This window comes from Harpia harpyja, chromosome 1, assembly GCF_026419915.1.
Source record: "Harpia harpyja isolate bHarHar1 chromosome 1, bHarHar1 primary haplotype, whole genome shotgun sequence".
Taxonomy (NCBI): Eukaryota; Metazoa; Chordata; class Aves; order Accipitriformes; family Accipitridae; genus Harpia; species Harpia harpyja.
In genome coordinates this window covers 62,358,959-62,386,955 of record NC_068940.1, presented here as the reverse complement: position 1 = coordinate 62,386,955, position 27,997 = coordinate 62,358,959, and the positions used below count along the sequence as shown (strand labels likewise).

Sequence of the window (27,997 nt, the reverse complement as noted above, 5' to 3'; positions counted from 1 at the left end):
AAATAGGCAATCCTGAACATGTCTGCCCATACGTTGATTCTAGATGGTTTTACTGTATTTAACCTTGTCTTACTCGCAGTCAAAAAGCTGAATAGCTGTGATCTGGAAGGGCTGGGAATTTGAGGAACCACAACAGACCACAGAGAGCGTTTCAGACAGAGACTGTCACATCAGTTCAGCACGAACAGTTGTAGCAACCTTGAAAAGATAAGGTTTAAAAAGAAATGCCAGCATTGGTTTAATTCGAGTGAAACCAGATGACGGCACTTCTCCTGCTTGGACCCATTTTTCCAAGCTCAATGCCTATGAATTCACATTCTCCATTTCCATTTCACAATCAGATACAAACAGGGACTTTCTTGTGATCGTTGTGAAAGTTTTATTATAGACTCTTATCAATAAATTACTTCTCTGAAAATCAGTTTTTCAGAACTAAAATCTAATCTGGCAGGGTTCAATAAGTAACAAGATGAAGTCAGCCATGCAAACAAAATATTACTAAGTTACTTTAATAAAATTTTATCTCAACAACCTCAGGAAGAAGAGCGTGTTCTGGAGACTTAGACAGTTAATCTTGGATTTTTATTAATATTTTGGATTCTTTTTGTTATGCCCTAGCCTCTGGTACACAGCTGTCTTCATTTTGATGCTAGAATGGGATAGATCTTTGGGTGCCTTTATGCCTGTGATTCTTGTCTTATTTTATAGCGCTGTAATAAAAATAGCACCATCAGTGTTCAGTGCTCGCCACAGTACATTTAAGCAACTGGTCATTGCACTGGAACAGAACTTCTGGAGAAACCGAGTTTATTCCTGGACAGCAACTGCTCACAAAAGGTCTAGCTCCCAAGTCTTTCAGTATGTGCCATTCATTTTCTGTTCAGCACCACTTATGAAGTTTATTAAAGTAACTTTATTGGGTTATGTTGCACACAATAGGATATTCAGAATTCCATCTTGACCTTCACAGCAGTATCTAATACTGCCTAGAAGATAACCAACAAACATTTTTTCTTTGTATATACAATCAGGATTCTGAGCTTGCAGCTACTTGTTGACAAATCCTTACCAGTTTCAGTTAAATACAAGAAAACCTAAGAACACTGAGAAATTTGAAAATAAGCATTACCATATTTTTAATGTATTTTGGATGGTTTAGCTCAACTTATTAATTACTCTTGATTTCCAGGGCTTAATTACACATAATTTTTACAAAAGCAACATCATGTCTTAACTTTAATCAAAGATAACATTTAAGATTTTTTTTTTATTGTGCAAAACTTAAGCAATAAGTCTTATTAGTACAATAAGCTGAAAAAGCAAGGGATATTTAAAACAATATTCATATTCAGTGTGCAGTTTTTATCCCTACTTCCATCTTTTGATGTGGAATCTAGAATTCCCATCAGTAAGTGCAGTCTGAAAATACCAATAGTTTGTTTCACCTTTTGTAATTTGGAGGAGACTCAGAATATATTTTTGCATTAGATTTTTATGCACAATTAAGACAGCTGTTTAAGTTGATAAATACAAATTAAGACACTGAAAAGGGTGAAAAAATACATATTGAAGGCATCCACCCAAATGGTGGTATGACAATAATTTATAGCTTATATTCAAAAATATAATTGATATTCTGATTTTCCATTTTGAACTCAAGATTTTAGCAAATAACCCAAAATTTTGTTTAAAATTCTGCCATCTGCTAATTGAAAAAGTAATTTAATACAATACTTAATTATAATTAAAATCTTTAGCTTATTAGTATTAAGTGCTACCAGTCAAGGCAGTCACAAAAGACTGATGTTTACATAGCATGATATAGACAAATATCTCCTTCAGAAACAGAGAGATTATGTTCGGCTAGGAACACAATCAGAGCATTTCCTGAATATTTTAGGTATCTTTGCCTTCCACATCATGAATATGTGCAACAATTCCTTAATTTGAGAAAAAAAATGCACAGAATTCCACTCAAGATTTAAGATGGTGCCATCATTAATTCAAATTCTCTATGTATAAACCTATCAAGAACTATTCAGTAGTCAATTTAATATTCAAAAGCAGATCGATAGTTTTATGTAAACTTGTTAAAAAACAAACCACCACATAATTTGGCTTTAAAGTGACAAAGTATTTTGCTTAATATAATTTACTAAACATGTGAAGAACTAACGTCAAACTACGATTTCAAAAAGATGCAGAGACGGGATTATCTCTGATATTGAAATACTCGATTAAAATACATAATTATATAAAGAATCTCCAAAACATGTAATTACAATTTGTTACAGTGGTATTGTTCATTCCGGTAATAATCCATCCTATAAGGAGGCTGCAACGTTAACTAAAATACACTAACCTGTTGTAGTTCCCAATTAGAGAACATCAATATTCTCCCTCTGCCTCTCTTCCGCCCTGAACTTACTAAAAAGCAGACTAGGTTTTCTACCTAAAGAAAAAGGGAATTATGCTCACTATCCAGATGGTCATTCCTTAGCCCTCATCAAAATCTTGTCAACTTATCTACAATTGTTAGTTTTAGGCTAGTAACAAATCTTGCAGTAAAGTGTTAAAAATAGATGGAGTAACTAACAAGCCATCTTCTGCATTTTAAATCACTGAAATCTACATATCAAAATACTTACAGAAGCATGAGTGCTGGTGACATCATTGACTCTTACAAAGAGAGCCTTCCGTAACAGTTGCACAGATGGAGAAAGATGCCTTGAGATAAATGGAAATAAAATCCAACTGAAGAAAGATTTCCTAATATTGAGCCCCAATTCCTTACAAACTAACACATGTATTTCAGTGACAGACACTGCTCATTATTTGGCCCTGTCTCTCTCCCAGAATCAGCTTCATAAGCTGTTATCACTCCAATTAAAAAAAAAATAAAATACACCCTGTTAAAATATTGTATATGGAGTTCTGGATTCCAAAAATAAAATGTAAAAGCAATTTCATATTCTTGCTATGAAACTTCAACTGAAAAACATGAATGTTTATAAAGAAACCAAATTGCATTGTATCTATATCAATACAGTTCTGTTAGTGGAGAATTCAGCAACTTTGTAAGTTCAACATGTGCAAAATTCAATTACATTTTGAAGAAAATTCCAGTTTAAAAAGTTATATATAATTTCATATATGACAGGCCAATAATCTAAAGGCCAATCTAAAACAAAGGTGTACAAAGTTTGCTTCAAATCTCCCTATACCCCCCCCAAAAGGCACTAAGTGGTTTAAGTGTGCAAATGGCTTCTTAGAAGAAACAGTGTACAAACAGAGCCTGTTTCATCAGCTCTGCATTCTTTAGTGATTTCCTAGACAGTATTGCTATTAATGCTATCTACAGTATGACTTTCTAAAGAACAGAAGACAGTCAGTCCACAGAATCACAGATATCTTTCACTTTCTGATTGAAGTCTTCAGGTTGATCAGCATACACATAATGACCTGCACCAAGGATAGCCTAGAGGATAAAGGTGAAGAAAGAGGTCAAAATCACAAGAATGTAGTAAGCAAATAAATAAATACTGGGATATGTCAAGAACCTGACTTTTACACATTACCTACTTGATATGCTATTACTTGAAAAGACAAATGTCAAAACTGAACTGATGTCTTGCACCCAGCCTGTGTTAAAGCAGTTAGCACAACTGCTGCCAGGAGGTGGTATCATACAGCCTAAAAAGGACTGTAAACATAAGGAAAAACGAAAGCTGTTTCAGCTGTTGAAGGAACTTTGCTACACAGGAAAAGAGGGTAAAACTACTGCTTATTCAACTGCGCACCTTGTTGAAAAAAAACACCATTCAAGCAGACACAAGTCACTGCAAAACAAACTTAGGAGAACATGCTTTACATAGCAAACTTCTGATTCATCTTCATCCCCTTCATTCTCCACTCAAATAGTTCTGCCAGGTTGCTCTTTTGTTCCGTAAGTGTTTGCATTAGAGACAGCATCAAATCATTTGTATTCTCTTATTATTAAAATGATATGGAAGAGACTAAAGAAGGTACTAGGATAAATGATTAAGAACTCAGAAGCTTAAATTGCTGGAGATTTTCTAGACTTGTGGAAGCAGATTTCAACCCTCCAAATAAACGACTACTATGTTAAGCAGGGACAAGTAAAATCCAAATGATGCAATATGGGGAGGAAAACCCCAGTCTGTGACCTAAATTATTTCACAGCAACTATGTAACAAAATTAAGGGCTTAAGCAACCACACACAGGGTGGTTACCCTATTTCTATAATTTATCATTCTCTGCCAAAACTGGTAGGAAGCAAGCCATCAGCATAGTGTACAGCAAAGGTACTTGACCTATTTTCTTTCCATTTTATAATTAGTCTGAGATTAATTTGTATTTAAATCTATTTTTCCCCTCCCTCCATTAAAACACTGCCTCTTAAGTCTCTAAATGAAGCCCCTAAAACGCATAGCTATGTTATTGTGTTAAAATCCCCCACAAAGTAAAAATTAATTACAAATAAACACACGTAATAAAACCCCAGAACCTCTGTGCATTTTACCAAGGATGGCACTGCCAGTCCGTGTCTCAGCCTCATGAGAACCCTTTCCCTCCTACGGTTTTTTGAAAGTCCCTATAATTTCTACCACTCCAATTTACCATTTAGAAGCTGTACTTGGCTTGACAAAATTTTAACCTGGAATACAATAGAGTTCTCCACAGTCTCTTCTAAAAGCCATTGACCAGACTGGAAAAATCTGCCTGAATGGTATATGCTTATCCTACCAATATATTGTACACTTCTTAACAGGGACTTTTTGTTACAACTTTCTCTCTGGTTAAGCAGTGAAGTGACACTTTCGGTCTGGATGTCAACATTTATGAAGTGTATTTTTGCTCTTTAACACATGTAAACAGTTCAATAACAATGTTTTTTCTCTGAGTTCCAGCTCTGATGTCAGCTACATCAAGATTATAAAATTTTATTTTAATGACTTGTAGTATACTATCAACATCACATACTGTACACTTCTGTCCAGATAGATCTAGACATCAGTAAGAAAGCAGCTGGTGTATTCAAACATTTTACCACCTCATAGCATTGAAACATATATGCATATTCAATTACCACGGGTGGCTGATGTGACAATGCGTGAAGAATACTTTTAAATTAATTTGTTTTTATAGAAATCAACAAAAATGCAGTGTGCACATTCACATCGAGTTGCAAGTACACACATTTTAAATGATAATGCCATACCTCTAAACAAGAACGTATTGGCTAGGAAGATAACACTAAGTATTTTTTTTAATGACTTAAAGACGCTTACAAGAACCTAAGCACCACGTACAAACTACTCTCTTATCAAAGAAACAAAAGCATTATACAGACAGATTAGGACAGCTTATGAGACCCTCCTCACTATGTCATACATATATGCAGATATTAGGACTGCTGTGGTTTAAAGCACAGACAAACCCAGAGATACTTACTAGTGACCACAAAAACTACTTGTACTAGCACATTGTAGAGCAAAGTATTTTATAGAGCAGAAGAACGACCTTGGCCAAAGATCTAATTGAGTTTCTAGTGCTACAGTAAGTTTCTTCTTAGTCTTGGGAACTCAATACTCTTTTGTCTACATTTTCTCTGATCTAACGCTTGTTTTCTCTGTCTCTGTTACAGAAATCAAAAGTTATTACCCCAGGCTTTAAATCAGAGGGCCAGCATTCCACAGTTGGTATAAAAAACATAGATATGGTTTAAACAAATCCACACAATAAATAAACAACTGCTTTAAAAGTTAACTTACTATTGTCTTCACATATGAATTTGGTCTCAGAGACTGGATAGTGCTGCCAGAATTGCCATCTATACATGAACGTGCTCCATAGACCACAGTGATAGGAATGTCTCGATCCATTTGAGGAATCCGCTGCAGCATCGGCCTTTTTGCCCATCCATAAGGAATAGTCATGTTCTTGAAAGCTGTTTCACCACTTCAAGTCATTCAAAAGGGTAAAAACAATTAAATTTCCATTGGATCTGCCTTTTCTCTAAATTGGAGTATCTGTGCCTTTTAGTAACAGAGCGTGCAATAGTACATAAGGCTGGGATTTTTTACTATTAAGAAACCTAAGTTTTCAATGTTTGCATGTAATTTTCAACAGAACCTATGTTTTTACAGTACTGAGTGATAACACTTTGTTCTGGTTTCGGCTGGGATAGAGTTAGTTTTCTTTTTAGTAGCTAGCATAGTGTTATGTTTTGGATTTAGTATGAGAATAATGTTGATAACACACTGATGTTTTCAGTTGTTGCTAAGTAGTGTTTATACTAAAGTCAAGGATTTTTCAGCTTCTCATGCCCAGCCAGTGAGAAGGCTGGAGGGGCACAAGAAGTTGGGAGGGGACACAGCCAGGGCAGCTGACCCAAACTGGCCAAAGGGGTATTCCATACCATGTGACGTCATGCCCAGTATATAAACTGGGGGGAGTTGGCCTGTGGAGGTGGGGGCAGATCGCTGCTCAGGAACTAACTGGGCATCGGTTGGCATGTGGTGAGCAATTGCATTGTGCATCACTTGTTTTGTATATTCCAATTCTTTTATTTTTATTATTATTGTCATATTATTATCATTATTATTATCATTTTCTTCCTTTCTGTCCTATTAAATTGTCTTTACCTCAGCCCATGAGTTTTACTTTTTTTTTTTCCCCCTCAATTCTCTCCCCCATTCCACTGGGTGGGGGGGAAGTGAGAGAGCAGCTGCGTGGTGTTTAGTTGCTGGCTGGGGTTAAACCATGACGCACTTAAAAAACTTTAAAAGTAAAGCATATCATTCTAAGAAATTTGTTCCAAATTAAACCACTGTAACAATTTTTTAATTAAAATTAGTGCCCAAACTCTCAGAATCAACACACAGGTAGGTTACAAGAAATATTGAATTAGAATAGCTTTTACATTTTTCAGTTTCTGGAATTCAGAAAAAGTGCAATGCTATTTTTTTCTTCAATTAACACAACAAATGTTACAATTTTTAAAAAAAAGCACACATACTGTTTCCATGGGCATTGGAGGGAGTAGCAGGCACTCAGTAAATGAAAGACAGAATTCAAAACATACACTGGGAAACTCATACTCACCTGGGGGACTGTACATTGCAGTGGTAGATATATTCAGCCACAGTGTTATCATCAAACATCGATGAATATTTTCGCTTGAAATCTGGTCTTAAACGTTGAACAAGGCTTAATCCTGTTCACACAGAAAATGCTATTACAGGAGGAATTAATATGGACAACTTTATCAGATTGTCCAACACTTTTCTTTACAAGCCTTCAAACACGTTCCCTTGAAACTCATGGCTAAGCTTGATGAATTCTAAACCCAATGTCTTGTTTCACCACTTGCATGTCTTAGGAAAACATGATGGCACTACACCAAACAGGAATGAAATATAAATATTCTAAAGGATTTTATGCTGCACCAGAAGAGGGGCAGTTTAATCACTGCTGAATACATATGGGGAATGTTTGAGAAGGGCCACTGCAGCAATAGAAGAAACATGCAAAGGGGACCAGCAAAAGGGCTAGGCAGAGTACCTTTTTGCTACCAGTTTAGTCTCACATTATACCAACACTGTCTTTCTCCTTGCTGTGGCAGCACTGTGTGGGCCAAAAGCAGCCCACCTTTCAGAACCAGAAGACACTGTTGAAAAAGCTGGGCTGTTTTATTTCCTCAGATGTAAGCCTGTGCTCTCCTTTTACAGAACAGTCTTCTTTTCAAGCTAGTTCATCTAACTAGTGCTTAGTTGAAAGAACAGAAGTCTATGCTGAACAACAGGTGTAGAAATCTTGACACGAGTATAAGACCCAAGAACTGCTATAAATTAAGAGATTTGACCTAGGAAAGCTGTAATCCCCATGCTCTCTTAACAGCCAAAGTAGAGAAGCTGGTCCCTTCAGGGGCCAGTTCAGGCTTTCTAAAGTTAAGCTCCTATTCTGAATCACGTCTTTAAGGAAGAAGCCTCTTCTAGTTGACCAGATGGATCTTTGGCATAAGAGCCTCACCAAAGGCTAATCTTAGTCTAAGAATATTATTCATGCCTGAAGAGATAGGCTTGCAGTTTACCAACTGAAAATAGAATCATATCATAGAATGGTTTGGGTTGGAAGGGACCTTAAAGATCATCTAGTTCCAACCCCCCTGCCATGGGCAGGGACACCTTCCACTAGACCAGGTTGCTCAAAGCCCCATCCAACCTGGCCTGGAACACTTCCAGGGATGAGGCATCCACAACTTCTCTGGGCAACCTGTTCCACTGTCTCACTACCCTCAGAGAACTTCTTCCTTACATCTAATCTAACTCTACCCTCTTCCAGTGTAAAGTCATTACCCCTTGTCCGATCACTACATGCCCTCGTAAAAATTCTCTCTCCAGCTTCCCCTGTAAGCCCCCTTTAGGTACTGGAAGGCTGCTATACAGTGTCCCCAGAGTCTTCTCTTCTCCAGCCTGAACCACGAACTCTTTCAGCCTCTCTTCATAGGAGAAGTACTCCAGCCCTCTGATCAGCTTCGTGGCACTTCTCTGGACTTGCTCCAACAGGTCCATGTCCTTGTTATGCTGGGGGCCCTAGAGCTGACTGCAGTACTCCAGGTGGGGTCTCATGAGAGCAGAGTAGAGGGGGAGAATCACCTCTCTCGACCTGCTAGCCATGCTTCTTTTGATGCAGCCCAGGATATGGTTAGCTTTCTGGGCTGCAAATGCACATTGCTGTGTCATGTTGAGCTTTTCATCAACCAACACCCCCAAGTCCTTCTCAGCGCTGCTCTCAATCCATTCTCCACCCAGCCTGTACCTGCGTTTGGGACTGCCCCAACCCTTGTGCAGGACCTTGCACTTGGCCTTGTTCAACTCCATGAGGTTTGCACAGGCCGACCTATCAAGCCTGTCATGGTCCCTCTGGATGGCATCCCTTCCCTCCAGCATGTCAACCACACCACGCAGCTTGGTGTTGTTGGCAAACTGGCTAAGGGTGCACTCAATCCCACTGTCCATGTCGCCAAAGATATTAAACAGCGCCAGTCCCAATACCGACCTCTGAGGAATGCCACTTGTCACTGGTCTCCACTCGGACACCGAGACGTTGACCGCAACTCTCTGAGTGCGACCATCCAGCCAATTCCTTATCCACCAAGTTGTCCATCCGTCAACTCCACGCCTCTCCAATTTAGAGACAAGGATGTCATGCAGGACAGCGTCAAATGCTTTACACAACTCCAGGTAGATGACATCCACTGCTCTCCCTTATCCACCAATGCTGTAACCCCGTTGTAGAAGGCCGCCAAATTTGTCAGGCACAATTTGCCCTTAGTGAAGCCATGCTGGCTGTCACCAGTCACCTCCTTATTTTCCACATGCCCTAGCATAGTTTCCAGGAGGATCTGCTCCATGCTCTTGCCAGGCACAGAGGTGAGACTGACTGACCTGCAGCTCCCACAGTCCTCCTTTTTTCCCTTTTTAAAAATTGGGGTTGTTTCCCCTTTTCCAGTCAGTGGGAACTTCATACTGTTGTAGATCTGTGCAATTATGATGATGTCACTTCTTCCCACCTACCCCTGGCCAAAGGTCTGGTACTATTTATGCAGACTTTGTCACAGTGATCTATGCTTTTGTAGCCTTGAGATTAGACTATTGCAACACGCCCTTATGTATCCTTTAAATCAATTTATAAAACTAATACAGTGCAAGAGAAAATAATTCCCTTATGAAACAGTGATTTAAGTCCTGAAGCGAAGAAGATTTTGCGAACATTCTGCAGTTTACTCTGCTGCTTGTATTTTCTCTATAGAGAGTTCAATTGCTGGACTTATGTCTTCTTCTGTCTGTCTGTTTGGGGGTTTTTTTGAACAGAAACAATACAGCTGGCTTGGAATAAGAGTACCTGGAAGAAAGAGACTAATTCTGTGTGTTCCAATGCCATCAGCATAGAGGCCACAGCATTCCCATTTCCAATAACTAGGGGACCGAAAGTTACTGAATTTTAGAATTCACTTTCCGTTTTGATAAAATGTGTTTTGTCTGTGAGTCCAATTGCAAACCCATTCTCCTTCCCTGGGAATTTACAGGGGAGAATGAAACAAGGGGTCAAGGCACCTTGGAACAAATTTAGGAATGAAATCACACTGCTTCATTCTCGTAATGTTTATAGAAGACACTCTCAGTTGTCTGGCTGATGTTTTCCATAGTGTCTATGGAAATGCTAAAAGAAATACTAACATTGAAGACTCTGAGTTCCACAAAAAGGGTGTGGTCACAGTGACTAAATTACTGTTGTCCTGAGGAATTTTTAGGTGTCCAGCTCTAGGAATGGAATTCACAAATCCAATCTAAGCACCAAAACCCCTATACTGTGAGCCTCCTGGGTGACTGTTCCAGTTAAGTGAAGGAAAACATGCAAATCAACTAACTGGAAACCATTCAAAGAAAAAGATCTCTCTGGATTCTGTCTCTCTCCCAAGTTTAAGTATCTGCCTGAAGGTCTGATTAAATATCCATGTGATACCACCATGATATCCCAAAGAACCTGGCTCACATTTAAGTGCCTAACTCATACCTTTGAACAGGAGCAATTGGCTTTATAGTATAGACAGCTATGCCTGCCCAGCAGCTTAAGCATATGTGCATGTAGAAGAAAACCTGGGTTTGGTTCAGTGCCTTCATCAGGTTGGGTTGGATGCCTACCTCGCAGCACGGTGTTTAAACTTACTCTTCTCTAGAGCTTCATCTGTCAAGAACTGCACATTAAGTTGATGATGGAAAACTTTTCTAACACGTGGAGTGAGAAATGGATGAAAAATTTTGAAAAGCACTGCCCTCCACAGCAACCTATAAGCGAGGTTAGGTTGGGGATACCTTGCCAAGACAGGGTCTGTTTCTGCAGCATGGTTTTGACTGCACTTACTTGCTAAGGGAGACAACTTCAGCTTTGAACTCTTCCACATGGATTGATTTATGCATGCATTTGTTATTGGATAAAAGGCATTAAATCAGTGCTTATCACTCAATATGCTTCAGGTTGTTTTTAACCGAATTAGCATTTTACTTTTACAAAAAAAAAAATCTGTACGAAACATGTTGCTTGTCTGAAAAGCTAATTTTGTCACACTCCTGAAAACAATCAAATAGATCAGCATATTAAAATAAATATTCTAGAATGAGATTTAGGAAACAGATGTGGTTTAAATGTAAACAAAGCCTAGAAATGTCACTAGTTTATCTTCAGACTGAATACTAAAAATAATGAAGAGGTAAGTTAATTGTAACTTGTGAGGGGCCTGAAGGATATCCTTTTCCAAGCCTCTCCAGCAGATACTCCTGTAGTACGGAAAGTAATAGACAGATAACCTCCTTCCCCTATGGAAGGAATACAAATAATGACTTTAAAATTTGATCACACCCTTCTCCCCACAGAAACTAAAACTGCAGTATTTTTGGTCATCCAAAATAGTCATCCCTACCTAGTCCTAGAATTAGGATATATAGAGTTTATCTAACATCTCATCAGTGCTGTTGAAGAAATGTAGAAATAGGAAGGACAGACTGCCACTGTAACGCAGGACACCAATGAGACCCACAAAATTTGCTAGAGTAATAAGAAAATGGCTAATGGAAAGAACCCAGTTTCAATTTAACTTTTCTAAACTTAGGCCAAAGCCCAATGAGTTTATGAGAGACTGCCTTCCAATGTTAACCAAATTTGGAAATCCTGTTTGTCCATCAAACTGCAGATGGAAGGGAAACTAAATGGACTGTGACCAGAGGCAACCAGAGAAAAAGCCTCTTCACATTCATGCCTCTTTGTCAGGCTTCCCCAACAGATGTCCACATAATCTGACTCACTGGAACTGTAGCCTACAATAACGTAACGTAGCTGGCTATAAACTATCGTACTAGTATTTCTCATAGAAAGAGCTTGCCATCTTGTCCTAAAGAGTTCCTCTTTCTTCAACGCCCTTCCACTTTTTCCTCCAACTCTTTTCTCTGTGGGTGATATGGTCTTGCAACAAAGCTTATCTTAATGTGATATCTGCCCCATGTTTATGTTTAATGAAAACAGAAACGGTATTTAAGAGTAGCTAAAACTCACCAAAGGGTCCTGCTATCCTCAGCCCAGCTAATGGATTAAATGGACTCAATATAGCTCCTAGTGCTTTGATCCAGATCGGAATTGGTCTCTCATGTTCAGCATTGTCAGGCCTCTCTGGAAAACCCCATGGCTCCACTAAGATAAGATGTTTGACCCTGTTGGCAAAAAAGGTTCAGAGGTTTAGAGTACGTTAATTTTTCTTCAGCTGAGTATGACGGAAATGTGCTATCTGTGGACTATGCAACCTGTTTTAGTCACTTCTATCATAGTGGCTTATTACCTAGTTTCTGATTCATCAATGGTTTTGCTTTCGATAGCTATTAGAGAGAGATTGAACTGTAACTCATCACATGTATGAACACCAGAAACTTGGAAGCTCATGTCCCAAAGAGAAACTCAGTATTCAATAGATACCCACTGTCCTACACATTTGAGAAACAGGCCAGTCTTGTTTCTATTTTTAAAAATAGCCTAAGCTATATGCTCAGTCAATATTATTTGCAGGAGCAGTTTAACTGCGAGAAAAGAAGATAATTGCATCTGTTTTATTTAAGTAAACTTCCTAAAAATCTTTCTTTTCCAAGCCATCTAAGACCTCTGTTCAAAGAAGAGATGCAATTTATCTGAAAAATCATCTTATCAAAGTAAAATTTGAACTGAGAGAGGCAGAGCAAAATTAGCAGATGTTTTCTAAATTTATTGATTTTAGGTCATGAAAGAAACATCAGAGAGACAATTTATAACATTATTACTCAAAGGAACCTCAGTACAGAGAGCATAGTAGGAGTCTCCAACTATGAATCACTTCAGGCCGTGAGTCCTCCCCAAGCAAAAAATCTATTTCATCTTGGTAGATTGGAATTGTCCATTTCTGTTTAATCCCATAATAACACCTACTCTAACTGTGCTAGATACTGCTGATTTCTGAAAAAGTGACTCTTAACTATAGTTTTGCATATTTAAGGCAATTTTCTATGCAAGCTTCATCATCTTTACTTCATTCTTCATAACTTCCTTCTCTTTCAAAGCCACAGGATTAGATACTTAATACACCAGAGTTCTTAGTGCCTAAAACAATGTCAGAAGTGATTCCAAAGGCTATTTCTGGACTATGATCAGTTGGGAAACCAAAAATCTGTGCTTGAAATGAGGGGTTGAAAAGGATTAACCTCACAAAGATGTTTCTTGGCTGTCAGCTCAGTCACAAGCGTGTTTGCACACAGCAGCAAACACCAATGGTAAGAGAGGACAGGGTAGAATTTAACTATACAAACCAAGCAGGAGAGATTAGAGGCTAAGGAGCGCAAACAATGAGGAGCCATTCAGGACAGCCACACGTTCTGTGCAGAAACTATGGCATTAAACATAAAACAGCAAACACATGAATAAAAATAGAATAAGCTTTCTTTCTTGTTTCCTTTCTTAATACCTTCCTTCCTATTTGGCATTTCTCCTTTTGGTAATCAAGCCTAAAACATAACCCAGGATAATGGGAAGTTGACCACAAGAATCATTCCAAAAGCAATAGTCCAGAAGTTGTAGTATTTGAAAATCATGACCCACCACCACCCGGGAATATTCTAAATAGGAATCTTTTTGGATTAGTAACCTCAGATGTCCCATGAACAACTTTGGTACAATGTAGTAAGTTAACAGATCATCTAAGCTTGGAGAAACAGCTCTACTTTCCTAACAATATGTATCCAGAATCCCTTAAGCCTCTAATGCATTGTTAGATAATCTGGCTGAAAGCTGTGCTATATTTATCACTTGATTCAATGCTGTCTTAAAATCCCACCAATCAATTTTCTAATTTGATGGTGTTAGTTTAATTTCAGAAAAACATTAATAATGTGAGAGCACAAACTGAAACAACCCCAAATTAATTAACCCCAACCTAAGCAAAGAGGCATGACAACAAAGTGTCATTCTCAATGTAAGGCAGCAGGGAGCAGAAACAATACCCCATCCCACAGGGATGGGATAGCCCCATTTATAGATACTTCAGAAAAAGGGGTAAGGAACTTGTAAGTGATGTAACTACAGTTAGCTAGAAGTTGTTTTATGCCCAAAAGGATAACAGGTTTACGTCCCTAGAGCAGAGGACTGCACTTCTTCACTGCAACTCCAGATTTAGATGCCTGCCTACTTTCACACATCATTTCCAACTGCATGTGCCAGCTGTGGTCCACTTGGAAAGAAAGACACAAAGCGTTTTAGCAAAAAATGATGTATGAATTTATTTCAAAATCTCCAAATGAGAGACAAAGGAATGTATATGGTGTAAACTGATGTGAATATAAAAGAATAAGATACGTTTTATATAATATAGAATCTGCCATACTATGTGGAAAGCTAAAGTTTTATCCACAGTTTTTCACAGGAGTCCACTATGTGTATCTAAACAAAGGCAACGTCCTTTTTTGATACAGAATGACTTCAGCTGGTGGGATCCTAGCTCACCAGGGGCTATATAACCAGACTATATAAAAAAAAGAGACAAATTATTAGTTTAAGTGAAAAAAAAAAAGATCAGCTGTTGGCACAATGGAGTGCAGAAAATGCTGATGAAATACAATTACAGGACTGCTGCAGCTGGGTTGTTTTTCAAAGAAGTAGTATGAAGTGGCATAAAGACAATTTAAATCAGTCACTAAAATAATTTTTACATCATCATGCTGGCACCAGGCCGACTTCTAGCATACAGGCATAAATAACTTAGGGGAATTACGTTCAGAAGTTTCAGTGTTATCCATAATAATGGGAAGTTTGGCAGAAACAGGCTTATTTTCCCTTCACAAACCTGTGTTTGATCAGAGATGTCACAAATCATCCATCCATAAATACGATCTTTGCTGTTTTGCCTTATAACATGGCAAGGGGGTACTGAACAAAAAAAGAGGTACAGAAAAGTACACAGAAAAGCATGTTTACCATATCTACTTATTTCTATTCATCTGGAAACAAACCATACAATTAATACTTTGGGCTTAAAACTCAGTATCAAGTTTCTTTAAATCAGCACAGTCATTTACTTAAAGATAATCTGTAAAGATACTGATAAAATAAAATCTGTGTTAAAATCCCTAGTCAAATACAGAAAAGGAATTCCTTCATTCCTTTATTTTCACATACCTTGATGGGTATTTTAATGAGTAAGCAGCAGCCAGGAATCCACCTAGGTTGTGTCCAAGTAAAATCATTTTTTCTAACCCCACCTCCTTTCTCCATTCTTCTATGGATTCCACAAACTGGTTTTCTGCTTCCTGAGCATCAGTGTCAAAGTGTGGTCTACTGCTACGTCCAAATCCCAAGAGGTCCACAGCATGAACAGGCCTGTTCTCACAGAGATCTTCAAAATTGAGAGCCCACAGTCCAACACCTCCTCCAAACCCATGCAGGAGAACAAGCGGAGTTTTATGTGAAAGGTCCGGAGAGAATGTCAGTGTCCATATTTTATTTCCATTAGATATATACACATATCGTTTATTGTATGTACTTGCAATACCTGAAGAAAGAGTGGGAAAAAATTATGTTGCTAGATGTGCCTGATAAAATATGAAGTACATTCTACAAAACCCGCTGTTTTAAATAGGAGCTACCTTTCAAAGGGGAGAGCCTACAATCAAATATCTAAATAAGGGAACAATGAAAATCTAAATATAAACCTGTTTATTTCATTAGAGTGTAAAAGCCATATTTAAAAACTTCTCTGATTATATTTAATGTAAATTTATAGAAAATCTAGTGGTATCTATGAATCTTATTAAAAACCAAAGACTTACATTTTAGCATTTTGTCCTCAGCCTCTTTAAGGTGTAGCAGTGATGTGGGACACCAAGCAGGAAGCCAGCTGAATAACCATCCTAACCTACAACAGCAATACAGAATAAAAATTTCTTGAGCAAGACGGCAATTTTTTGCACGATTTGATGCTCTGAAGACATTTCTTTTGCTGCTTTTCATAAAAGAACCCCAATTACACACCATGCAGGACAGGAGTGCGCAGTGGGGGGGAATTCACTTTCTCCTGACTTTTATAAAGTGGTGTCATAATCAGGGGGTGTTCTTCAAACAGCTGTTTCTGCACCGTGTGTTCCTTATCAGAGTGTACTGTTCTATCTCCATCAGAGCAGGCTTCTTCTAAGAACCTGAAGACATCAGTCCTCACGCCAACCCGACAAGCCTGGCACAATCATTGGGGTTTCTAGACTCCTCTCAAGTTCCCTTGGAAGTCTGCCTGCACACACATTACCCTGCATGAACCTACTACTTCCAAAAAAAGCAATAAACCATGCACTTGCCAGCCTAACTTGAACTGATTCATATACTAGATAAATTTAAAAAGTGAAAAATAAGAAGACTTATTCTAGCAAAGCAAAAAAACAGGGCCTTCATTACCAACTTAGAAGCAAAGTCCCAGAGGAAAACAAAACAGAATTTCAATTCCCCCAACAGAAGCTGCTTTTCCAGCTGTCAGTTACTATCTTGGTAGAACTAGCTTGACCATGAGAGCAGGGAGAATGACTCAGCTAGCAGCACCGCCTTACTGACAGTGCTTCAAAAGACACAGCAACTGGGTACAGCTCTTCCTGGGTGCTAATTTATCCTTTGTTTTTAAGATGGAATCCTATTTTTCCCTCTCTCACCTGTTTTTGAAGTGGCTCAGACTATCAGTGCTACTGTAGGACCCCAGACCATTCCTCACAGGGAAGAGGATAAGGTCACCAAATTCACAATCAACTTTCTTTAGCAATTTTTTCCTACACTGAACTGCTTTCCAGTTAGTTATAGTATTTTCAAGACTGAACACTGCAAATATTAATTGTACAACAATTAATGTAAAAAGACTATAAGTATACTAATGTCCAATTTTTCAGGGTGTACACAACACATCAATAACAAATTACAGATCTAGCCCCACCAAGTTCTTTACCCAAAGGACCTTCTCTCCCCCCTTTTTAAGAGATTGAGCTACCTTAGCTGCATAACTACTTAAGTTTATGATACAACATAGAAGGTTTTCTGGGGATGCACAATGCAATCGCAAGCAGCACTGTTCAGATTCATAGAAACATATTAGGGGATATAAAGAAAAAAAAACCCAAACCACACTTGATCAAAAAGGATTAATCATCCAGTCACCCATGCCCACTGCTATTCAGTATTATTTACTCCTCTGAGAAATGCACTGATGTCTGGCTGTTCTGTAAATAAGCTTCCTAAACCACCAGACCGTGGGAATCATTATAATGGTGTATTGAGGGACTGGGAAAGGATGGTTGCATGTCATTCCATGCCATGTCCTCATGCAACCTAAGAAATGAAGGAGCTCAGCATCTTACAGGAATGGGCATCCAAGTATTTTGCTTCCACATTAATCTGTGCTTTTATTTAAAAGTAAGATTTTTAAGAGGTTAAAGCTGGCACCAGCCAAAAGCTGTTTCACCAGCAAATAACTGTGAAATCTGAGTTTAAATCACTAATTGTGTCCAATGTTATGAATTACTCTGGTAAATTATTAAACAATAGCTATGTCACCACCCTCCTGAGCCAAACTTTCTGCTAGTTACATGCTTAACTAGGCATTTTCATTCATAACTCCTAGGTCAGAAGCACAAAACCCAAACACTATTTCCCTCAAACCAAAACTATAGGAAATGTTTCTTCTTGGCAAAACCACTGATTCAGCAAAGGAACTTCTTTAAAGTGTTTGGTTTTTTCTACAGAAATATATAGCTGCAACATGTCAACATGAAGACAGTGCAGAGATATGACCACAATGAAATAAAAATGCAATCTACAGTTCACAGTCCCAGAATTTTATTTCCCAGTCTTAGGGAGACACCTGGATACTCATTAAAAATATTTAGAAAATTGTATCAGAATAAGAAAGTTATAACATAGATGCCCACTCTTTCTTTTGTTAGTTATCAGTACAGTTTATAAATACTGAGATTTTCATTCAGAAGAGACATCACATACACATAGCTTGACGAAGTCAGCAAGCTGAAACACTTAAAATAAAAATTATGTTTGCAATTCAGTCATTCTGTACTTGCTAAAGTAAAAGAGAAAGTGAAGAAGGCTTTCTGTCAAAAAGCGATCACTTTCCAGAAAAGTTATTTTAGAAAGAAAATATCTAGTTACTTATATTCAAGACTTAATCCTTTGGTTTTCACCCCCTCCTTCCAAAAATTATTTACCACATTGCTAGATGTTTTCCACATGTGGAGAACAATCAACTATTTAATCTATTTGAATAATTTCTCTGATAGTTTTGGAAGACTAGAGTGTGACAGTATCATTTCTTTTGTACATCTGCCCTAAACATGTCTTCTAAATGCACACAAGAATGTCAATTGCTTACATGGCCTATCATTTTTATTTCTGTGATATAAAGTTAAAAGAGCTATGTAACGTCAAAAAAGCAGCAATGGACCTTTCAAGACACTGTGCTCACCAGCAATGGAGATAAGATATGAAAGAAAACCAAAGATTTCCAGTAGTTTCACTTTGTAAGTGAGCTACCCACTGTCAGAAGAGGCAGACCCCCATTCTGCTTTCATCACCCACCACTTCCCAAACACTCTGTTTCCATCTTTCTTTTTACAAAAAGAAAACTCAACAGTGGAATTGTATTTTGAGGCATTAAGAAATCCATTGGGCTTAGCTGCTTGCCGAATCAAAAAGTGTGAAATAAATCTGGCAACTGACAGCCCAAATTTCTATCATTTTTATACTGATTGTACACACGGGCATTACGTGCCAAATTACCAAGGCGTGTAACTAGTGGAATTTAACCCGTATATTCGTTTGTGGCCATGCAGTAACATAAACCAGTGTGTGCATCCATGCTAAAATAAGCAATAGTCAGTAGGGCAGAGCGTGCCATAGCATGCTTCCTTGCATCTCCTATTTTGGGTCAGTTACACTTTTCACAGACACCTGAAAAAGTCTGGAGTACTGGAGGCTGGAAAAATCAGAGGCCAGCTGACCTGCTGGGTGTTCAAAGAAGTCACTCGCTCTGCCAACAGACCTCCACACTTCTAGTAACATGTCTGGGGCAGGAGACCAGAAGGTAAGGGAAAGCCCCAGAGACATGCACTGAACGGCCTTAGATATGGAAAAAGTCGAGGTGATTAGTGTGCGGCTAGAAGATTAGTAAGACCATCAGCAGCCTATGCTGATAACCAAATACAGTAATAAATAATGAAAAAAAAAAAAGGGGACACAGGCACAGACATCTGACAACATGGAGCTGCAATCACTATGCGCAGGGGCCAAGCTGCCAGCCAGGACCTAACACGTTGGCTGGTTGGAGCACGTGTCCTATTTCCCTGGGTCCCAGCATAAGAAAGGATAAAAATAAATAAATAATTATTTAAAAATAAATAATAATTACTATGTTTAGACATCTAAGGAGTAAAGAATAATTGAATATCATGTAAAATGTAACTAAGGATAACACCGCTTTTCCTTAGCTGCCTGAATGTTAATTTGAATCAAGAACTTGCTGTCACAGCACAGCTTAAATTGCCCGAGGGTAACTTTCAAAAGAACTGGGAATCAAGTAGAGGCAGAGGTATAGTGAACCTGACACACCCATCCACCTCCACTAATTACGTCAAATTGGGTGAAGAAGATGGCGAATAGGTAACTTGGATACTACCATTCTGTCAGCTAAATTAATCCTGTTTAGCTTGGTGAGAATTGATTACATGCAAGACAACTGATGGATCTGTAGTCAGCTACAAATTTGACATACTCCACAAAAAGCTCATGAAAGCTTAGATAATACTGAAGAATTGAAAACATCTATTGTAGCACTGATGTATGCACTCAAACAGCTGAATAATCTATCTAATTTCTGGCTTGTAATGTGGATTTAAAAAATGAAGCTCTACCATATAAAGATGTTCAACAAATGTTCAGCAGAAGTTGCTTATAATTCTATCTAGGAGATATAAATGTACATGGAGCTCACTCTCTCACTTTTCAAGCTGACAATTTACTTACTCACATGACAGTTATATGAATGCATGGCTTACAAGAGGTATTAAGCTTAAAATCATTCAACAGAGGTTATTTTCCCATGCGCACCACCACTGTAGATCTAACTGTAATAATCTATGCAAAGCCTGTGTGGCCAAAAAGCAAAACAAAAAACCTGTAAGCAACAGAACTCCACTAAATCAGAGTAAATGAAAGCAACACCATTTGCTACATGATGATCTGTCAAAAATTGCTGACCCGCCGAGACAGGACATGCAGAGATCTTTCTACAATACTGAATATAAAAATTGGCTTTTCACTAAGAATTTTGAAGTTAGTAAGGTAACCAAAACTCCCAATACAGACCAAGAAACAGGTGCTGAAACATGCATGTTCCCTGTCATGAAGATTATTTGGCCTTAAAAATGACATCAGCAGGGGAACCAGAGCTCAGGGTATACAACAATTACACAACAATTCACAAGCAAAGGATTACTGGAATGTAACTGAATTGCTCATTATGGGAACGTAACTGTTGCTCTGCACGAGCAACAGAGCTGCATATCTGTTTCTGTCTTGCTCTCCGCAAATGAACATATTTAAGATTTTTAATTGAATTTGTGAAGACAATGTGGCAAACTACCAAGGTTTTAGCTAGGGAACAAGCTCAAAAACTTAAAATGCTGAAACACTGAGTGAACTCACTGGTGAACCATTTCAAGCTTTACCCTTTACCCTTAAAACTTATTCGAATCAAGCTGATCTTTCAAAAACCCTAACCCTCTCCTCTCCTGACTCTCAGAATTAATTCCAGGTATTTATAAGGAAGAAAAAATCAAATTAATGCAGAGAATTTGTTGTACTGTTTCTGCCCAGCACCAAGAGGAATGGCATTGTGATTTTCAGGGCCATCCACCTGGCATGGCAGTTATGAATATCCATCAATTTGAGCTAGCCTCAAATTAAGAGAATCTTGCACTGTAACAGAAAAACAAGGGTAAGCTAATAGAAAGACAGCTCAGGCTGTCCCATCTTGCTTCCACATAAAGTATTTTTGAAGTACTGTGCAAGCAAAGGAATTCAGAACTGCCGATGTGTTGAAATCTAAATAAGATAAGCAACGTAAGGCTTACTATTCTAAGGTCTCACGTAACCCCATCACATAAAAACACTTAAGCATTGTACTTCAATGGAACTAGTCATATATTTAAGTGTTCTGCTGAACTGAGTTTAGAGTGCTCAGCATTTTATCAAAACAAACCCCAAATACTTAAATATTATCATTAATCCATAAGTAACACTCAAAAGAGATCAATAATTTAAAGAATGGAGCAACCACCTGCAGGGAAAAGCAACTCACTCAGCCCTTTCAATTGTTACAGAAATACTAAGAACGGGCAAACCAGGAGGAGTGAAAAGGAGCATCAGGTATTCATAACACATGAAGTCAACAAATCAAATTTAGGGCAAACTGCCAATTTTAAAAGAAAAATTGTTTTACTATAATGATCTAAGGACACTCTCTAGTTAACATAGGATTTTGTATGGATGGATGCTTAAGTGAAATAAGTAGAGATACACTTCTACCCTTTTCATTATCATCTTTTTTTCTTTTCTCTCTCTTTTTTTTTTTTTTTAAAAGGAACAGCAGGAATAAGTCTGTCTACTGAATGTTTTCTGCATTTTCCTCAGCATCAGCAGTAGGCTACACAAAGCCTAAGAGGTAAGTAGGATGTGGTTTCTTCCGTCCTTAACAGCATCAAGTTTTCAGAGCAAATTCTACTTTCGGTTACTAAATTTCAAGTTTACAGGTAATGACCTGAAACAATACAAAGCAAAAGAAACAGTCAAGGATGACAGAATCAAATAGGACTTTGTGTGTCAAAATGTCAGAGAAAAGTCGCAGGTTTACATCTGGCTAATTTATGTCCAAGATAGAGCTGAGTTATAATAAACTTTTCCTTTCCCATTTCATTAATTTAAAGGCCTGCAACACCAGCATACTGAGTGCTGTTTACATGACTGATTATGGCAAGAATTAATGCTTTTTAATTAACATTTACCAGCAACACTATCATTACAAAACCCTCTACTATTTAAGTAAAGAAAAATATTTTTTTTTCCAGCATTCACTATACCCAAGTTCCATCTTGTTCTCTGTTTACTACCAGGAGAATTTCTCTTGCATGTAGGTTGTTTAACAAATCACTGGGGGGGAAAAAAGCACTTTGGAGAAAAATGCAATAAACCTATTTCACCTAGTGTGTGAAAGAACAATAAAAAATGTTTCTAAAACTCCAGTAAATTGAAAAGTAAACTTGAGGAGATACAGAGGTGGCAACTATTTTCAACTCAAGAAAGTTTTAAAATTATTATATATTGGAACTGCATATCTCTGAATCAAATTTGATAACATTTTTCTGTTTGATAACACAATATTAAATGACTAATAGTGATAAGAAATTTAAAACGCATAAGGTAGTACCACTAAAATTAGGATGTCAATCATTGTGGATTTAATTTTACGAACATTTTCAAGTCCTCCTATATGGTTTCAGACAAGCAAGCAGTCTCTGTAGCATTTCAACAACTGTAATCATTTAAAATCCAAGAAAATTACACATCCAAGCTTAGTACTAGTTTAAAGCAGAAATCTTGCTATGAGAGGGAAATTTGGGGTGGAGAAAGTTCTAATGTAAAGAAGTAAATAAAATACATTCTTAAAGACCAAGATAAATGCTCCTTCTGTTCAAAGAATATATAAGAATATAATGGTGAGATTTTCTTAATTATAAAATACAGTAAAAACTGTAAGGCAAAGCACATTTAATTGAAAACGACAGAATGCATTACTGATTAGCACAAAAGAGGACTCAAATTTCCTAATTAAAATTGGAAAATTTAGGAAATTAGGAAAATATGTTTATCACATGAAAGCAACACGCTCTGCATGAAACTGAGAACAAAATGCAGCAAACAGATATATATTAGACTTAAACTTTTGACAAAAGTAGTTGACTGCAGTTAATATTCAGTGTTAGCTTGTTAAGCCAAGGAAAGTCCATGTGTCAGTCTAACTTGGAGAAGCACCGTACTTAAGCGTTTTTATTCCTGCTGGTGTCAGTATGCAGTAAGCTGGGTGATGTAACGCCTGAATCTCAGGCCATCCTCACTACCAGCAGATCAGATCAGATCTAAAAGCTTACTATTCCCTCCATTTTCCCAACTCAACTATTTTGTGGATGCTCTCTCTATCAGATTTGTGAAATGATTCAGCTTTAAAAGAAACTATGTTTTAAACCAGATTAATTACAGAGATCCAGCTATAGTGAAGCCAAACAGTTAACCAGCAGACCTATGGACTAACAAGATGGAAAAAAGACCAGCAAGGCAAGGTGGAGTAAGGAGAGCTTTTAAGTCAGAGCTGCCAGACAGTAACATATAATCATGACCTCAGTCAGGGCAGGGATGTCTTGGGAACAATGCTCAGGATATGGTTTCATGAGAACTTTTAAGAGCATAACCAATTTTAGGAGTCCTTGTAGTCCTTCATTCGTGTCCCCAAAGTGCACCATGTTCTTTAGTGCTTCAGTTTTCTGAGAATAATGAATACAGTCAGAATAATTCAAGCATACACAATCTACGTATAGTAAGTGTTATTGCAAAGGCTCTATATCCAGGGGAGGAGCTTCTGTATGTACAGTAGAAGTGAGATGGAGTAACCACAACAACAGTTTGAATGAGATGTTCCTAGGACAAAAATTAGGCTCTAGCAGTTGCAGAAAAACATCAGGAGAAGAAAAATATTCCATGTTCCAGTCCATAATCACTGCATGAAAAAACCTTGAGGAGCATAATAAAGAGGCAAGACCCAGAAACAAGAATTAGAAATATGGTATGGGAACAAAAAACCTCAATCCTTTAACAAATGTCTGCTTACCATTTTCATGAGGTGACAAAAAAAAGCATGAAATTGCTGTGAATGGGTTAAAAAGGAACCCAATTTTTTTCCCCAGATGACATTACAACCCTGCCTATAAAGTTCTGTTTAGATGAGTTTTGAGCCAAGATGTTCCATGCAATTAGATGTTGTGAAACTCTTGGATACTTCAGTAACATTAAAATAGAATGTTTTGAAAACCTCTACATAATATTTCTAGGGCGTGTAATCTACAATAGCCCCATTCCAACAAAAAGCCCATGATAGGTTATTGCAGGATATTGCTGCACTAGGTCAGAGATAAAAACAATGCATTCCTCACGTACTTACTGCATCTTGAACTCTGTATTAGAACATTCAACATCAGAATGAATGTAAAAATTCAGAAGCAAATTTTATTACTGTCTCTATATTAACACTGCTATTCAGGACTATCACTTATCAAAATTAACCTGAGAATGTAAATAATGAATGTGAAGCCATAACTAAGGATCATTTTCTGGCTGTTTTAGTAATACTGAAGATTACCGTGTTATTTAAATTCATTTGAGCAACCTGAGCATTCAGGCAGTGCAGAGGAATTTTGCTCCCTCCCATGCTGAACCCCAGCCATAGGTATGCTTTGCTGTATACCTTGCATCACTGCAGCCCTCTCCCCATTTTCTTCTCTGTCTCCCAGTATTGCCTTTCATTTTTTTTATGCATATGTATCCTTTTTATATGTTTTTGTCATTTCTTCCATCCCCTTTCTAGCTACACCTAAAGGTGGCCATTTCAGGGCATGTGCTTTGTCAGTATGTACAAGAATGAAGTTTACCTGTGGACTGTCAACCAAGCCTGCAGCCTGTAATGCTCATACTGCTTACAAAGTAGCTGTGTTAACAGCCAGTGCAAGAAACCATTAAGCATGTATGCAATAATGAAGAAACTATGCGTGTGGTCATACAGCTATTACTAATTCCTATTACTGTTCACTGCTATACAGGTTCCAAATCTACAAACAAGGGCACTGTCCTACCATCCTTCAAAACATCACAAAGTCTACTCCACAGTCAGGTTGAAGTCAGGCCACAAATATACTACAGAGCAGAGAACTAATCAATTCTAACCAGCTGATGTGGTTTAACCCCAGCCAGCAACTAAGCACCATGCAGCCACTCACTCACTCCTTTCCACTCCCAGTGGGATGGGGAAGAGAATAGAAAAAAAAGTAGTAAAACTCATGGGTTGAGATAAGAATGGTTTACTAACTGAAGTAAAATAAAATACAATAATAATAACAATAAAAATTTAAAAAAATGTAAAAAAAAAAAAGAGAGAGAGAAATAAAACCCAAGAAAAGACAAGTGATGCACAGTACAATTGCTCACCACCCGCTGACCAATGCCCAAGCAGTGATCCACCCCTCCTGGCCAACTCCCCCCTGTTTATATACTGAGCATGATGTTCTATGGTATGGAATATCCCTTTGGCTAGTTCAGGTCAGCTGTCCTGGCTATGCTCCCTCCCAGCTTCTTGTGCACCTGCTCGCTGGCAGAGCATGGGAAAATGAAAAATCCTTGACTTAGGGTAAGCACTACTTAGCAACAACTAAAACATCAGTGTGTAACCAACATTATTCTCACACTAAATCCAAAAGACACCAGCTTTGAGAAACACTGTTCCTCCCTAACTTACAACACACTCTCTAACATACAGGCATTTCCGCTTAAAAACTTTATGGTCCACTAGCTGCTAATACTAACCAGCCAAGCAAGTCCTTGGTTATTTCCTTCCATCTCTTCTAAAGACCCATTATTTTATAGTTTGATTTAAAAGCTAAAATCAAACATAATCTACAGAAAAATCATATTAGCAACTACAGACCAGGAATGGAAGAATACAAAGATAAAGATGCAGAGGAGAGGAATGGGGGGAGCTGCACAGTCCCACTAAAACTACTCAACCTTGTGACAGAGATCATGGGTGTAACACACAAGTTAGGTACCACTGAGAACCTACATCAGTCTGCCTCCTCCACAGTAAACTCACATCTGATAGAACTTGGCACTGCTACAGCTGTTAAGTGTTTGTAAAAACAACACACTGCACACTGCATTAAGAATTTGTGAAGAAAAGCGTAATTAAAGAAAATTAAAATTTCCTCTTGGTGCCCTTCAGATGCTACAGAACTTTCTACTACTTCCATTTTGTTCACCCACCTACTGATGTACTCCTGCCGCCCTTCGGATACTGCATAACCTCAACCTAGATTAAACTTTGTCAGCCTCCTCATATCTACCATGCCAGAGGCCCGCACTTCAGACTGTCCCCAAGTTCCATCAAACAGGACAAGAACAAACCACACATGTAACAGGCACCTCTCAAATCTGCACCATTGCCCACCCACACTCTACCCCACTTATCTTTTGTTTATATTCCATAGTGTATTATGCACAATTCAGATCAAAACTTAAACAGATGGTTATTTTTATTTTTCCATAGAGAGACATATATGAACATAGATAAAACACTATCTAAAGCACACAATTATTTCCCTTGGCTCCAAACGTGCTATACACAAACCCCACTCGTATCATACCTGTCTCGAGTGTGAATACATACTGAAGATGGCTTGTTTCACTGCAGACCATTAGAACAGCTTCTACATTATGTTCCTTTATCATAGTCACCTATGGTGACTAACAGTTACCTATGTCAAATTTCAAGAACTGGAATTCAATGTTTTGGGCTACCTAGCCTCATTTCCACTTCTGGAAAACCTAAGAAGTGTACAACACTTTTCCTAACAAACTGTTTTGTGTACATGCCTACACTACAAATGCTTTAGATGTCAAGAAAGTGTAAGTAGCCTTAGAAATAGGTAAGAAGATAAGCGGGTCTAAAAAGCCATTGCATCAAATGTCCCCTCATGGAAAGGTACAATATAATTAGTAAGCCTTTAGGGTCAGTATAACACTTACTAAATGTAATCAAGAAAAAAAAAAAAATCTACAATAGTTTGCTAGCACTAACCCACCTTATTTCTTTTTTTTCCTCATTGCAATACATTTCTCTCCCCACTTCAATATACGAGTGGACTTCCTCAATGGCAACAGGCGCTCTTAGATCTTTTGTTACAAAATGCATTTTTACAGCTGTATCTTCCCCTCCTTTCTGCAGTCTCGTATAATCCTGAGTTTTCTATGACAACTCATTCAGAGCACCTTCCTCCTTTGCCATTCCTCACCACATTTTCTTCATGTCACTCAAGGCTTACCCTTAAAATCCTCCTCTTTTACCCTCTTAACCTTATTCCAGACTGACCTCATTCCCTTACACAGCTTCACTGACTCACAAATCTCTCTTCTCCACTGACCTCTCTCCTGCTGTTCAGCTTCTCATCTGCATCTTTCAGAGCCAATGCAAATGCAGACATTCGCCTTTCCTCCCATGCCCTGTTCTCTCTGGCTGTCAATACAAATCATGTACAAAAACCTACCGTGAAAGAATGTCAGAGTTGCAAGTAAATACTCAAAAGTTATGAAACAAAAGAATCAGAATTTCCTCAACAAGAAATCTTAATAAACCACTATATAAGAGAGAAAAGAAAAGCTGCTTTTATAATTTATCAGTTGGGAAAGTTGTTCAGATTCTCCCATTGATGTTCAGGAAAGTCAGAGACCAGGGAGATCCTCCTGGCACAGACATTGTCCTTTTTGGAGGGTAAGTGTCTAACTGGGCCTACCAGCCCCCTAGCAGGCTCTAAAAAACCTAGAATATACCCAAAGACATGCAACAGTGGCTGAAGTTTGCATTCTCCAATGACCCATAGTCACCAACACTTTGGCAACCCCAGTAGTAACCCCACAGCTAGCTGCCTCTCTGGATCTGTGACTCTGCTTTAATTCCCACTGGTGCTACGACCCCCGCCAAGGTACCCTAAT

The 27,997-nt window shown here is 38.1% G+C and overlaps 1 protein-coding gene across 2 annotated transcripts in view; it reads right to left on the bottom strand.

Annotated features, from left to right (window-relative positions):
• Nucleotides 1-790: 790 nt before the first annotated feature.
• ABHD5 (abhydrolase domain containing 5, lysophosphatidic acid acyltransferase) overlaps nt 791-27,997 on the bottom strand; it is a 33,607-nt gene continuing 6,400 nt past the window's right edge. For both annotated transcript variants that reach the window (XM_052797272.1, XM_052797262.1), the window contains exons 2-7: nt 15,922-16,007; nt 15,272-15,644; nt 12,137-12,291; nt 7,130-7,241; nt 5,797-5,983; nt 791-3,478 (exon numbers count right to left, since the gene is read on the bottom strand). In XM_052797272.1, coding sequence (XP_052653232.1) covers nt 3,389-3,478; nt 5,797-5,983; nt 7,130-7,241; nt 12,137-12,291; nt 15,272-15,644; nt 15,922-16,007 — 1,003 coding nt within the window. In that variant the 3' untranslated portion in view covers nt 791-3,388. The remainder of the gene's footprint in view (nt 3,479-5,796; nt 5,984-7,129; nt 7,242-12,136; nt 12,292-15,271; nt 15,645-15,921; nt 16,008-27,997) is intronic.